The 15,521-nt window shown below is 41.0% G+C and overlaps 1 protein-coding gene across 1 annotated transcript in view; it reads right to left on the bottom strand.

Moving 5' to 3' along the window:
- The window catches only part of opcml (opioid binding protein/cell adhesion molecule-like), a gene marked incomplete at both ends in the record, with an annotated part of 83,810 nt that overhangs the window by 47,472 nt on the left and 20,817 nt on the right, over positions 1 to 15,521 (bottom strand). Inside the window, one exon of the mRNA XM_079737854.1 lies at positions 1,504 to 1,739. Coding sequence (XP_079593980.1) covers positions 1,504 to 1,739 — 236 coding nt within the window. The remainder of the gene's footprint in view (positions 1 to 1,503; positions 1,740 to 15,521) is intronic.

Below are 15,521 nucleotides of genomic sequence, written 5' to 3'. Positions count from 1 at the left end.
AAACAACCAATTGGATCTACAGGCAAAAATGGGGTTAATGGAAACATGGCATTTCTCAATGCGAGAAGAGATATATATTGATATATATTGAAACTTGTGTGCGCTTCCTAACAATGGCCCATTTAAACATTGTACAATACGAATACATTACTCGGTAATTGCTGAATTATGTCCATCACTTGCCATAGCTTTCTTCCAATCCCCATGCTATTTTGTATCAAACTGTGCCAGAAACTGTTTTTGACATCAACACAAATGCACAGAGAGGGAATAATGAGAAACGTAGTGTCTAGGTACCTCTCTGTTAGTCTACATAGAAATCAGTCATCCGTTCACATTTTCTGTCCATCAGGCAAAAATCAATTTACTTCAAGAAGCTAGTGATGCAATTTGCTGCTCAGACTTCCACCGTTGCCAATGTACACACAAAAATCCCTTTCATTTGAAGTGTGTCTTCGCATAACATTCATATTGATTGGAGTAAAAAAATCTCTCTTTGCATCCTCAATACTTTTAATTACAGCGCCTGATTAAGTTTAGCTCAGCGTCCTTGATGTACACCTCCCATCCCGGGCACGAGAGGTATAGATTGTTTTTCAGAAAACTGAGCGTGAAATGAAATTGATTTCATCGTAAATGATAACAAAGGTCTATCTGCTGACAGCTGATTTAGTGGGCCTTTGCTCCGAAAGGGAGCCAGGATATTTCTCAGTGTCCCCAAATCAATATCTATCAGCAACCCCAAATTAAACCCCCGCACATTTTCAGCAACAGCTCTAATATATAGTGGATTTTAAGTGAAGTAAAAAAAATAAAAGTGCACATGCACGAGCCAATGATTTTTTTTGGAGCCGCAACTTTCTCCACTTCCACAACAGTTAGTTTGGTTCAAAAGCGTGCCACTAGTCCCACAACTTCTGCAGTGTGTACCGACGGATAAATAGACACTACCAACTTGTTGTCCCCATGTGTGTGTTGTGTTCCATTGCAATTGAGTTGCAGCAGCAGAAGGAAATAACTCCACACCATGTTTGTACTGTATTGTGATGTTATCTGTGTAGTGTTGCCCGAATGTGTGTGTGTACCTAGTGTATTGTAGGGTTTGTATGTTTCCTATGTGTGAGTCGCATGGCGGAAGAGACTACACACCATGTAGGAACTGTATTTTGATCTTATCTGTATAGCATTGCCCAATGTGTGTGTCTATCTAGTCTATTGTAGGCTGTGTCTGTGTCCTATGTGTGAGTCGCAGTAGGGGAATAGACTACACAACATGTCGATACTGCAAGGTGATGCTATCTGTACAGCCTTGCCCGATGTGTCTGTCGTGTACACATGTGTTGTAACGTGCTCCTGTGAGCGTGTGCATTTGTTGTGTATCCACTCTCTTAAAGTCTGTGTATAGCTTTCATTAAAGCAAAAAAAAAAAATCAATAGATACAAAATATACACGATCATTTGAATGAAATGATGAATCAATAGAAAAAACAAGTGCATGCTCACCTTGAACGATGAGGTGCACCTTGGTGGATTTGGGCTTCTTGTTGGTGAGGATGGTGCACACGTAGGGGCCCTCATCGTGGACGTCCACGCTGAGGATCTTGATGCTGTACTCGCTGACCGGCGTGTTCTCCATCAGCACCACGCGGGGGTCCAGGGTCCACTTCTCGCTGCCCGCAAACAGGATGGTGGTGCGGTTCAGCCAGGCCACCCGCGTCACCTTGCTGTCCACGCTGCATCTGTTGAGGGACACGGTGACGGTGAGGAGGAGACACAGTATGCTAACAACACACAAAAGCGCACGCACAATCCGATTGTCGGCGGGACGACAAGACAAGGCGGTGAGGAGTATGCTCACACACACACACAGACGCCGAGTGTTCAGAAGCACACAGTGCCACGGTGATCCGAGCAGCTCTCGTGCATTCATGCACAGGAATACATTCACACGCCCTTATCAACTGATAACCTCCGTTAGCATTGTATCTCATACACGCAGGCTTCGTTGATGTTGTTGTTTTTTTCCCCCGCTAAAGTTGTGGTTCCTGAACTTGAGATGATAATGGATGGCATACAGGCGCCCTACTCCACACTCAGACGCCCACCCATCACCAGAATTTTGTTTGACTCTGGCATAATAAAAAATGTGCAATACAAAAATTATGTCCGCACTTTGTGTTTGGTCACCTGCGCCGTTTGCCCACTCATACAAGAATCAGCTTCATCAAAGCTATATCCGCAATTGGTTTATCAGGGTTAATGGATTTAAATATTGCCGGTGTAAGTAAAACCTACCATTGACTTCAAATTGATATGCTCAAATGTTAATTTCTATTGGGAAGCAGCAGAGGCAGTGCTCTCCCTGCCTCTGGGCCACATAAGATATCTAAACTAGGTGTTTCTTTAGACAAATAATCCTGTTGTTAAACAGGCCTCGGAGGGAGGTCCCCCCTATAAAAAACGGCAGCTTCATCAAGGTAGCACAAGCGTTACAATCTATTCTTTCAAATGAATGTAAAACATGCCAAGGAAAACCATTTTTTGCATTATCAGGCAAAACAAATAGGCCCTATGTGTCTGCGAAAAAATCCCTGTGGTTAAGAACTGTTGTCCGTGAGGCAGGCTGAGGTCAAACCGGTAACTGAGGGCTGCTTTCTGCAGCGTATCAGGATCACTTTCAGAACCCCTTAAAACCCAATACGCTTCACAACATATTGGCTGTTTTCGCTGCAAATCTAAGCCGGTCAGCGTCGGGACAATTTCGATTAAACTATAACCTCTCTAATACAAACAAGGTCACCAATCCAGAGGGACTCAAGAGGTGAGATTTAAGATACCGGTAGTCGTAAGACTGCCACAGGATTGGCGTTCAGCGTATAGGTTAAAGGACACACCTAAAGGACAAGACAGTGTCAATTGTTTTTTTTATTTGCAGAGATACCTCATGAAACAATAAATGTGTCAGTCCTTTTTCTTCTGGTCAAAATTAAGGGATGTTTGTGTCTCTCTGAAAAGTGTACAGTAAAAACAGCAAGGGGTGAAGTACTTCAGGGTGGGGGGTTGGGGGGATTCTGTAGAATGATGAATTTAGCGAGATAGATAGAATGTTGTATAAAATAACATGAAATTCAACACCTTGCATTTTCAGAACATATTACTCTGGCTGAAGATTAATATTTTGAACAAAGTGAAGATTTAAAACAACATTTACAATTTCTATTATAATACTGCTTCAAACAAGAGAACACGGGTATGAACTCAACGATTGAACTTTTCCAATGTTTCTCTGAAACTGATGGAAAGTCTCAGACGGCGGCATTTTCACAACTCGCCCCCTAGCATTACTCCTTTATATAGGAAAGATCACCACGCATGATGTTTCCCTTCAGTAGGTAATTATTTTCTTCATTGTTCACAAGGGAACAGAGTTTGTTTGCGTCACTCAATTGACCGCCGTACATTTAGCCCGCTAGCCTTGCTCTTAAACGCCACTTTCCCGAGATGTCTGCTCCGACAGGGTTTCCACTGCAAAAAGGCCCTGGCAGACAGGACAGCACGCAATGATTCAATACAACGGCATGTGTCAGGCGCCTTTCAAATAGGCTCCACTTTTGTGATACAGTATTTGGAAAAGAGGCAAATAATGGATGGTGGTGTCAACAGCGACCCAGATGTAAGCACTCACGGTGACAACAGAAAGAACTCTCCCCAAAGAGACTTTATGGCAGCTTGATCATTGTTCAGTAACTAATAGGAAACGTGTATTCCACTTGGCAACGTGTGGCTGCGACACATTTCCAGCCGGGTAGGACTGTTGTTTGCATGTTTTTGTTCGCAGGCACAACAGGGCGTGTGTCTTTGTGTGAGTGTATTTGCTATGAAATTATTTCATGATTGACATGAATTTAACATGGAGAAAGAAACAAAAAAGAAGGATCGAAACCCAAAAAGATGTCATGAAATGCGTGTCATGAAATGTCATGAAAAAAGTGAATTTACGGCACATGGCCAGCCCTACTCACTCCTCAATCGCCCGGTGAATCTATTTCAACCGAATGGACAAATACAGGTAACAATTTAGAACAGATCTGAGCTCTCCCTTTCAGTACAATAAAGAGAGAGAGAAGGTTAAACCATCCCCGGCGTCCATCTATACCTACGGAAGGGGATTCAGCAGTGACTCGCAAACATTCATATTCAGGACATATTGTTTTCCCCTGCATCGCCGTGGGCCATCCCTCAATCCAATGGACTACATTGGATGAATATCATAAATCATCCTGCCATTTCTGTCTGCTCGACCAGGGTCAGAGCCCATCGCCAGATGAGAATCCACTTCCATCACAGCGTTTCATCAAAGTCGCACGGAATGGATCGGAAAACGCCAGAGAAACTGTTTTTGTTTTACTATATCATATACGTATATATATATATATATATATATATTATGTAAAACGATTTCCAGAATTCACAGTTTGGTACGATAAGGTACCGTTCTTATGTTATCGATATGAATACCAGAATTTCTCATTTGTATTTAGATTAAAAAACATATAACAGTACACAACATGGATAGTTTGGTTTCCAGCGGCATATGGAAACATAAACCAAACATGAGGGCCTGCTGAATAGCACAAACTATAAAATAGTAATTCATACGCTACTTCAACAAATGAATGCATAGATCAGCAGCATATGGAAAACTGAAGTCACACAGCAGTGCCTTACACCCAATAGGACCGCTGTTTTAAAGATTAGTCTATCATCATGAAATCAAAGGGTGGCTGGGCTTATTATCTTCCAGTCTGCTCTAATGAGCCGTTACAGTGAGGTTGCTCTACATCTCTGGACGTCCAACCGTGCCTGCAGCGCAATAGAAGACTTTTTCTGACAACTCCACGTCAATTTGTTATTCTGCTGTAAATGGTTGCGGGCAAAATGTGTGTGGGAAGTAATCGTGCAACAACAGGTCAAGCCCCTTAAACAAGTTAGTGAACCGAGTATTCTCTAGCACGGAGAAGGGTCTCATATCTGCCTATTCGTTCTGCTATCTCTGTGGTGATCTCTTTGGCCCTAGCGGAATCAGCATCCTATCGTTGCCTGGATGCTGCGGGGGGAGATGCTGTTTCTGTTTGCTTTGACGTTTAATTTGTTCGCCTAGTCCTGTCGATTTTTCTCATCAATGTGTTAACTTTGAGATGCGGGTGGACAGCGTGTGCGTCCCACTCCATTGTTTTCCTATGGAGAAAGCACGGCCACAATTTCAGGGAGGGATGCACACGACCTCAAAGCGTGTTTTTTTTCCTGGAGGGTTCTCGCTCCGAAGATTTGCAGTGCAGTCCGAAAGCCGCGACTTTCTGAGCCGTGGTTAATTGTGTGTGTTAAACTTTCTGTTCTCGAGAACAGTGCATGACCTAGCAACGTGTGCGGTATCCGACCATGTCTCAAGCAACAGAACATCAGACTATATGAGGATCACTTAACTTTGTGTGGATAATTCCCTCGCGTTGATCCCTATATATATATATATATATACATTAATGTTTTATGTTTATGCATAATTATTTTATCAAATCATCGGTGTGCTAAATACAATAACTGGTTTGCAGGGTATTCTGATCTGCGCACCGTGGACCCTGAACTGTAAGGAATAATATGAATACACGTACCGCTTCACCAACAATATATGAACGAAATCGCACTAATATTGTCAATGTTTCCTTGGCTTCCAGAATAAGTAGCACATAGATTAATACAAATTTATGTAGGGGACAACTTACTTGACTCTTACTGTACACGGTAAAACTGTCCCAATAAATATGAACATGTATTATTCTAATTTTCATTAAATAGCACATGAATATGGATAGTACAACACAAGGTCTGCACAAGGTTTCATGTAACGTTTAAACTTTCGTATAGTATTTTGCATTTGAATGGAACAGACATATTAGCATATTGAGCGGTGTCATTGGGTGTTCGTCTTCAACGTAACTTTTCTTTACCTTGTGGTACTTTGGGAATGTTGAGTTATGTTCTAGATACTTATGCACTCACTCACAGGCACACAAGTGAAAACACACACACAAAAACACACCAACCCACCACTCCACGTACACAAACACATACACATACCCACCCAACCTACCCACTTACCCAACTGCCCACACAAAAATCGACCACACAAAATGAGTCCAGTTTGAACATTCAGCAAGCTTGACCGTTCCGCCTCAGCTAATCGTGCATAAATCACGCATAACCCCCTACTTATCATCTATTGTGAAAATAGCATCCAGTCGAAATATTCTCCCGCATCTAACAGAACAGATTGCACCTGGACAGGATATTCCATAAACAAACGGCATTAACTAACATGACAATGAATTACAATGAATAATTCAGCACTTCTCATACGGTATTCTTACCAGCAAGACCCAGCTTGCATGACTGTGGGTGACTTGAACACTTGCCACGGCCTAGTCACATACATGCTGTGGACATACAGATCAGTACAGTGGTGGGCGTCAGCACGGCTAGTCCCGGGCATGCAGCTGACACTTTAATGCATCACACGCCGTATTAGCATTTAAAACGGTGTGAAGGGAAGAGTTTGCCAAGTTATTAACAGGATACCAAGTGTGTCTTTTTCCCCTGTAAAAATGTGTAAATGTGTGAGTGTAAATAAAGAACCACCTGTGCCGCGTAGGTATAATATGCGACACATTTAAATTTACATAAATACTGCAGATAGTTGTCGTCGCTGTCTGAACAGGTTTGAACACACACACACACACACACACACACACACACACACACATACACACACACATACACACACACACACACACACACATTAAGATTTACTATAGCCGTCTGTGTTAAAATTTGGTTTAAAAACTAGCAAATGACGCTAGCATGAGAAAATTTAACTAAAACAACTATTTGAAGTTGATTTGCCAAGTACAAAACTACAAAAAAACTACAAAACTAAGTACAAAACTATTCCAGAAACAGTGTGTATGATGTTAAAGAATCCTGATAGGATTGTTGGAACACAAATTATTAACTGATCCGTTTAGCTGGCTATATGAGATAGTCAGAAAAAAAATTGGTTCACACAATGGTTCACTTAAAGGGAAGAAAATATGTTTCCCATAACAATCTAAATTTAAACTTGCTGAAAGGTGCTTCGTGCAGTTTTATACAACCCCCCCCCATTTAGAAACTGCACACTTTATAGGATTATATGTCATTCATCCAACGAAATAAGACGCTGCGGCATGACAGAAAGCTATCAACATTCCTTAAGAGCAGAGAAAAGGGTATTCTAGTTTCAATTTTCCATTACAGCTGTTGAATGGAAATATAGACGGTACATTTTTCCACACAAATGTATACTTTCTAACATGCATGAGTGCCGAGGTGTTTTCTTTCGTCTCAATCTCAAACAGTATATTTTTATACAGAATAAAAATGAAGTCATAAGACCACATAAGAGGGACTTTTAATATGAATGCTGAGAAATTTAGTTATTGAGTCAAATCTATATATATTGTATATACCTTATATATATATAAGGTATGTTGATTTCTTTATGGCCACGGTGAGCTTTCAAGTGTAAGATCCCCAATGCTTTGATCCTGTATTCGCGCCTCGCTGTATTACGCCATGAAACGCTTTTCTGAATGTTTTTCTGACAAGGATTTTTTATGTGCCATTATTATTAGGATAAAATGACCATGACTTTAACAGGACAAAAGTCACCTTGCATGCCACAGTCATTTCATTTTCTCCTTGCAAACAGAGCAACAGTGACGCCTTCAATGAGAAAACCCAATAAAAGTATTAACAACATTTCTTTGGTGATTTACGCTCCACATCTAAACTCCCATGCTAATGTGTTCAACAGTAAAATGCCGTTTCTTATTGTGGTAATGAATATCCCTGAAGCAAACTCAAATGCGCTTGTTACTTAGAGGTAATGCTTCGGAATCTGCTCTTTCAGGAATGTTTTGAACTATTCTTACTATGACGATGACGTTGTTAGTTTTTTAACCATTTAGTTATGGCACAATAACTATGGTCTTGAGTGTCGCTTTATATTAGCCCTGAACTGTGAAAATGTGTTTCCTATGATATGCTTTATAATTTAGACTTCAAACAAGCTTCATATTTTCAGTATTGTATTTACATATTTGAAGCATAAATATCGAGAACATAAACGACAAGCAAATGTGCTTGTAGTCACTCTGTTAATGACGGATAAGAATGCGTACAAGAGGAAGCATTTCATTTGGAGAGTTTTATCATGTTAGGAAGGCACAGCATAAATATGCATTTTGCTAAATGTGGCACAAAGTATTCCATTCGTCTGTCTGGCACTAAGAAATACATGCCAATCAAAGTGAGTGAGGAAAAACACAGGTGCAAAAAGATCAAAACCAGCTGCTACATTTTCTACAGCATACACTGAGTTCACAATGTGCTATATCTCCATATGTATGTTTGTTGACCAATCAGGAGGCGTACTACTTCTTAAGTAACCACAAGTCTTGAATCCATCTATCACGACTCAATTAGACTACATTCCTAACCTACTTGTCACACATATTGAGATATAAAACATTGTTTTTTCGTTGTTAGACAAGATAAACATGCATGTGAATGTGTCGTGTATGTTTTTTCCACTGTAATACTATCAACTAGTGTGTTGTTAGCATACCAAACGTATCTCTGAAGGTATATACACCTTGCAAGGTATGCTTGATGAATCCCCGCCCCCCCCACTCGACCCCCACCGCTTTTTTTACACTGAACCCGTTACCCGTTTTTCCGTCATAACAAAGAGTATACAACTAACCCCACTTTTATTGTATCTTAAGCTCAACCTTAGCAGGAACGGTGTGCCGTTTGCAATGCCTGCCTCTGCAGTGTAGCACAGACACACAACTGCTCTAAAAGATGCAGTGAAATGGAGGGGAGAACCACATGCCCTTAGGGGGTCAACTGGGTTTATGTAAATCCGCAGAATTTTATCTTTGAAATCCAGAGTGTAATATTTAGCTGATTTTTTTCCGTTTGTATAGTTGGGCTTTTTTTTGTGTTGCTTTGAATAAATACCAACACAGAGAAGGATCCAAACACCAGTCAGCCAGCGCACACACACACACACACAATAGACATGTGATGTGTCCTCTCCATCAAGGCCTTTACGAAATAGGCAACTCCATCCCAAGAATGACAGGCTTGCATCATGAGAAAAAGCAGAACCGATTAATTGTGCTTGGGTACACGCGGTCGTAGCCACGACTGCTGAACCGAACGGACGGCCTTGGCTCCATTCTTCACGGGGAGCCGGCAGTGGGCTAATAAACTATTCCTTGTGGTGGTGTAGAAGATGAGAGGCCAGGGCAAAGATACAACGCTGCACACCGCAGGGTGTTGTCACAGACAATATTCTGCCGAGACTAAGGCCGACGTGCGAAGAGCCCACCAGAGGCAACAGCTAACAAGCCACGGTTCTGCCGCTGCAGCTTACACTCAAGGGAGGGGGAAAGGGAGGGGAAAGTAAGGTGAGGCGGGGGGGAGCTAAACAGGGGAAGTTAAGGCAACCATCATTCAACGTCAAAACCCTCGCCCACACAGAGCAATCGGAGGGAGCGCGTGACGTCCATTGTTGCCATGGTATCGTCATGGAATTGACCTTGAAGCTATACGCTGTATGGATGTCGTAGGAAAGAATTTTTTTAAAACGATTTTTGTGGTGAGATATGACTAAAATACATACAAATATAAAATGAGCCATTTGTGATGTCGGTCGGCAAAGTGATGGAAACCATGGGATATTCAAGTGCATTGTACGATATCCATTGGTCTACAAAAAGCAAGCCACCTGCCTTTAGTCGATTAGTCATAAATCATTATTCTATTTTCCTATAAAAAAACATCATGAGTGGTGTTACATTTTTACCATTGACATATTTAATTTCAACATTCAATTGTACTTTTTATAAAAAACGTTTTGGTCGTACAAAACTTTGGCGATAGTTTTCACCAAATTACACAGTCTGGTCTAACATGTATTTTTTGTGTCTTTGTGCGTTACACCTGCACCTGAGCCATTTTTCACCTGCTTTTTACTGTTTACTGTACAGCTAGCAGGAGACAATATTGTGTATAAATATTGAAGATGGCTCTGAGGACTGCCGCTGCCCCAACGGCTTGGAAGCCCCGTCTTCTCTCCAACAATACACATGGGACTCATAGCGGGGGGGATGGCGTCTTTGGTTTCCCGAGTCAGATCACTGTAATTCGGAGCGTGAATATCTGTTTGATTATTCAATATCTTTCACAGTACATTAAGCTGCTAATGAGATGAGATTCTTGGAGAACACCACCGCCGTAGAGCCATGCTGCCCGCTATACATTTCACTCTGAGCATTATGGCGCGGTGCTCCTTGCAACGCGTCATTATTGTACAACTTGTCGAACACCAGGGGACTCCGTCTTGCCAGGACAGTCAGTCACCATTGGCGGACTAACTAACCTAAGTTTCAACTACAATTAACCCTTTGGAGACTACAACAATGAAAGCATGTGCTTATCATTACTAAACATAAGGCTACTCAACTTACACAACCCTTTGTCGGGCTAAGAGCCCCGCAATGAATCGCCTAGTCGATTACGACCAGGTCCCCTGCATTGGTTGGATGAATGAAGATGTGTGCTATAAAAGCATTGGTTTTCATCACCGTGGAATACAGATTTTACGCAATTAATCGGCTTTCGTTTAGAAGTTAAAGGATTGTGACAGACCCTTCATAATCACATCACAAAAAACAAGCCTGCGCAATACTCTACTGACAAATAGTACACTAATATAAACCATATCCATACATATATTAGCATCATAAATAAACAACAGCGACATTACTGCTGCTTATCCCCGAGAGACATGAGAGAAACATTCTCCTTCCCCACTAATTCAGTAATCAAGACACTTTAAAAAAACAACAAACAACAAAAAATTAAGGCCAACTGTTCTGCAGAAAAATGCAATCTGTTTTGTGCGTAATGTACATCTAACAAAGGCTTTTGAGAATAATACATTTAAAAAATCCTTGCAGAAGTTTTCCTGCGACCTGCGACTAAAATGCGGACAAGATGGCAGTGTCAGCAACATGCACTGCTGCCTTAATGACTTAGTGAGGGGTGTCTTTTGAGTGTCGCAATTGATTTTGTTTGTTTCATCGCCCAGTCTTAATATGCTGAATGTCAACACACAAAAGCAGCTAACGATGCCACATTGCCTGATTAAAGTTCTCAATAAAACAGACATGCTCAGGTAGTTGCTATGTACCAAGAAAACGCTTGGGGGAAAATAACATATTACTTAACTTTAAATTTGATAAATTCATTGATTCAATGCTAATCATGATTAAAAAAGGGATTGGTAGTGAGAATTATTCGGAGAAACTCACAGCTCTCTACCTGTCAGTACAAAGCCTAGCACACACACACACACACTCTCACACACACACACACACACACACACAAACACACACACACACACACACACACACACACACACACACACACACAAACAGTCCCTGGGTGATTGAATGTCTTTTTGCAGGTGTGTTCATTAGTTTTGGCTATAAATTTGATTTACTTTTCCATAGGATGGAGCAGATATACCGGTTGACTTGACTTATCGTTTTTGTCACTTTTGGCTAGGGAGAATTTCATATAATTTCACACATATTTCCCCTCGAGCCGCAGAGCTCCGGGAGTTCCTCCTTGCCGGACGGCGTTGGGCTAACACGTGTGACGGAGGCAGAATAACATACCGTCTATCGTCTGAAATGAGACCCCTCACAACACACAGGGATTGTCAATTTGGCTGGACCGCAGACAACCAGATTTATCCCTGGATACAGCTGTCCGTCATCCGTCCCATCAGTTTGGACTTATCCTTCATCCATCTGCATTACTACAGACCGTGTCTGATAACCTGCCGGAGGCCTGGTGCTTCCGTTTCCACGACGACGGGATAAAATTGACAGCAGGTGGGAGACGTTGTGCGATTTATTAGACCAGAATATCTGGTCAAGATTTATTAACCAGAATATCTATAATAACAGCGTGCGGTTGGACACGTGTGACATTTGGCTCTCGTTAAAAAAAAATCCAAAACGACGGCATATCACGGCTGTATACGATTATGAGGGCGTCCATATCTACACCGATCGCAAAACCGTCTGTCGTTATAAGCGCTTTTTTTTCACATTTATTCCAATTTCTGCAGCTTATCTTGGGTCGTGCTTACTATCCGCTGCTGTCATTTGAGCCTAGAGCATTTGATCGACTTCAGCCAATCAGTAAGGATAAGCATTGAGCACGAGAGATGATCCAATGATAGGGAAGGTACTAAAAGGGTAGCTAGCACTATCACAGTAACTGTGAAGGCCCCGGTCTGTGAACGGCTAAAAATCTGATTGCACACATTCAGAGTAGATCCAGGTGAAAAATCCCCGCTGTTTCTGTCAACCGATAGCCATATATAAAGCGATATATGATAGCTAGTATTGATGCACCGATACAAGCAACACGTGATCGTAATCAGCCAATGGCCTATTGGCAGGAGCCAATCACGTGACTCAAAAAACGAATATGCACAAGAAGAACTTGAGATAATTCCTCTTTAAATACCCTGGCTCTCAATAAAGGTAGGCAACACTCAAGCATAGATAAAGCCTGATTCATTGATCTCGGTTTTAGCATGCAATATCAAGCCTGCATCTTCAGGTTTGTACTTAAATAGTATACCTACACTATTCATTATTCATCCCCATGTTAGTTGAACCGAATGAATTATGTGAAGGACAAGGCAACTCCCCACTGATTCCTTCAGCTTTGTGTGCAACTAACTATTTCTACTCCACTGCTTCAATAGAAGATGAGCAGATGCCAAAATACTGTTGTCTTGTTTTGTGAGTGAAGCCTTTGACAGAGCTTTTATTGGCAGGGATTTCACGAAGAGTAAATACGTCAATACTTATGGCATAGGCAGTCTATATTAATCAATGTCGAGTGGTATACGCTTCCTTTGCATACTGGTTATTTATGTTGTTTAATATTCGACTTGTTGTTTTGTATGGAAGTAAATCTGTGCCATCGGATTTTGAAAATAAAGCCATTGAATTCTAAGCAGTGAATACTTATGCATTGAAATAGCGTATCTGGATTTTTTGCCTCTGAATTTAACTCAATAAATCATATTTAGCTTAATTTTTCAATGTTAAAAAATTCAAAATCAAATATTCAACGTTAAAAAATTAAACGTGAATATTTTCAATGTCCCCAAATTCAACTTGCAAAATTCAGCTGCAATATTCAATGTCTAAAAATTCAGTGTTAACATCCGGGGAACAAGGAAGAGCAATCAATCCTAGATGCTAGGTCGCGGTCAAGCAAGGAGAGCGGGAATAAGAGCGTCATTCGCTAGTTCTTTCTTTCTTGATACAAACGTTAATTCTAAACAGCATTTTACACAGTAGCCTATAATAGGAAATGCTCAAAGGTAAATCAACGTCACTTAACGCTGACTGTAGCTTTTTATGGGGAGAGAAGCCACCGAAAAGTGTGACACTAGGGGGCGCTCTTGCACATTTTCTGCAACATGCACGAGTTCGAAGCGTAGACAGGCATGAAGTCGTTCACGTTCGGAAACATGCCCAAGCTTAAAACTTAACGTATCGTCATCGATCACTCGGATTGGGGGTATTCTTTTTGTGACACCGGATGCACTTTAAGTGGCTAGAGCAAAAAGGTTGATATGCCTCTGGTGGCATAACAAGAGCGCAACGGGCGCGCAGAACCAACACTATTCCGCACCGAGGGACATGATACAGATATGGGGATGACAAATTAAAAGCAGGTTGCTGTTGGGTGCCTCTTCCCGAGGCACGCCGTGCTTCCACTGGAACTACAGAATGCTGCCGCTTCAGTTGCGCAATACTGTCGGCTCTGCGCTCTCGTTCCTCAGTGGGCAGCCGGCTTCAGCATCACATCACAGATCGCCCCAGCATCACACTAAATGTAGGCAAAGTGACCTCGGCGGATTGCCCCAAATTGGTAACCTAATAAATTGGGCTCCCTGACCCACTACAATTACTCTTACGTTGCATGTAAATCCAGCCAAGTCACTGCAATCACGCACACACTTCACATACAGGCATTAGTTCATTGTTTACTTCATAGTGCAGTTAAAAAAACAAAAAACAGTGTGCATAAAAACAAAAACATAAATAAAACAAAAGATCCCCTCCCCCCCTCACCTTGTTATTAAATGTGCTTAATAAATACATTTGATTTGATTAGCATTTTACAGACCGATACGATGGATAGGGCATTTAGTAAGGTCCACCACCGTTGCTTCTCTCCCCATAAAAAGCTACAGTCAGTGTTTAACGACGTTGATTTACCTTTGAGCATTTCCTATTATAGGCTACTGTGTAAAATGCTGTTTAGAAGTAACTTTTGTATCAAGAAAGAAGAATCGAGTGACGCTCTTATTCCCGCTCTCCTTGCTTGACCGCGATCAATCATCTAGGATCGATTGCTTTTCCTTGGGTCCACGGATGTTAACGACATTGAATTTTGCATCTGAATTTGGCATGTTGAATTTGGGGACATTGAAAATATTTACGTTGAATTTTTTAACGTTGAATATTTGATTATTAATTTTTAACATTGAAAAATAAAGCTAAATATATAAATTCAGAGGCAAAAAAATCCAGATACGTTATTTCAATGCATAAATATTCAGTGCTTACAATTCAATGGCTTTTTATTTTCAAAATCCGATGGCACAGATTAATCAATTTACCTCAATTGATTAATGGAAATGTGTTTTCACAAGATAACAGGAAATCATTGTTATCGGAATCGGATGGGCTGATAACACATTGAAAATATCTGTGATCAGTATCGGCCTAAAACAAATCTGAAAGGTACATTCCTAATTGCTATTCTATTACCCCAAAATGCCTGTTAGCATTATACAGTATGTTTGTATGGGTTTGTTATGTATGAAACTAGAATGGGGGGGAAAAAAGGGATTTGCAGACAATTGCTTCTACTCTGTGGCGGAAGAGAGTCTAGTAGCTCATGGCACATTGGAAACAGACGTTCTAAGATTTGTCTCACCTACTTAAATGAGTTATTTCGGACTGTTGACCGTAAACCTAGGTGTTTTGCAGAGATGATTTAATGGTTTTAATAATGGATATCACCCAACCCTTATTAGTGTACAATCAGTATAATCAAATGTTCACACCTTCTGCAATTAAAATAAATGCGTCCAATACTGACCAGCGCTATCGCAAGAGAAATCAAACAATAAAAATAAAATAAAAATCATACACCACTTCTATAGACGGTTTTAATGAACACCTAAACTGAAGTAAATACAGATCCAAGGGTGATAACAAAGCAAAACAGGCCTCAAACGGTATGTG

This window comes from Pollachius pollachius (assembly GCF_949987615.1).
Source record: "Pollachius pollachius genome assembly, chromosome: 6".
Classification (NCBI taxonomy): Eukaryota; Metazoa; Chordata; class Actinopteri; order Gadiformes; family Gadidae; genus Pollachius; species Pollachius pollachius.
This window is presented reverse-complemented; position numbering and strand designations above follow the sequence as displayed.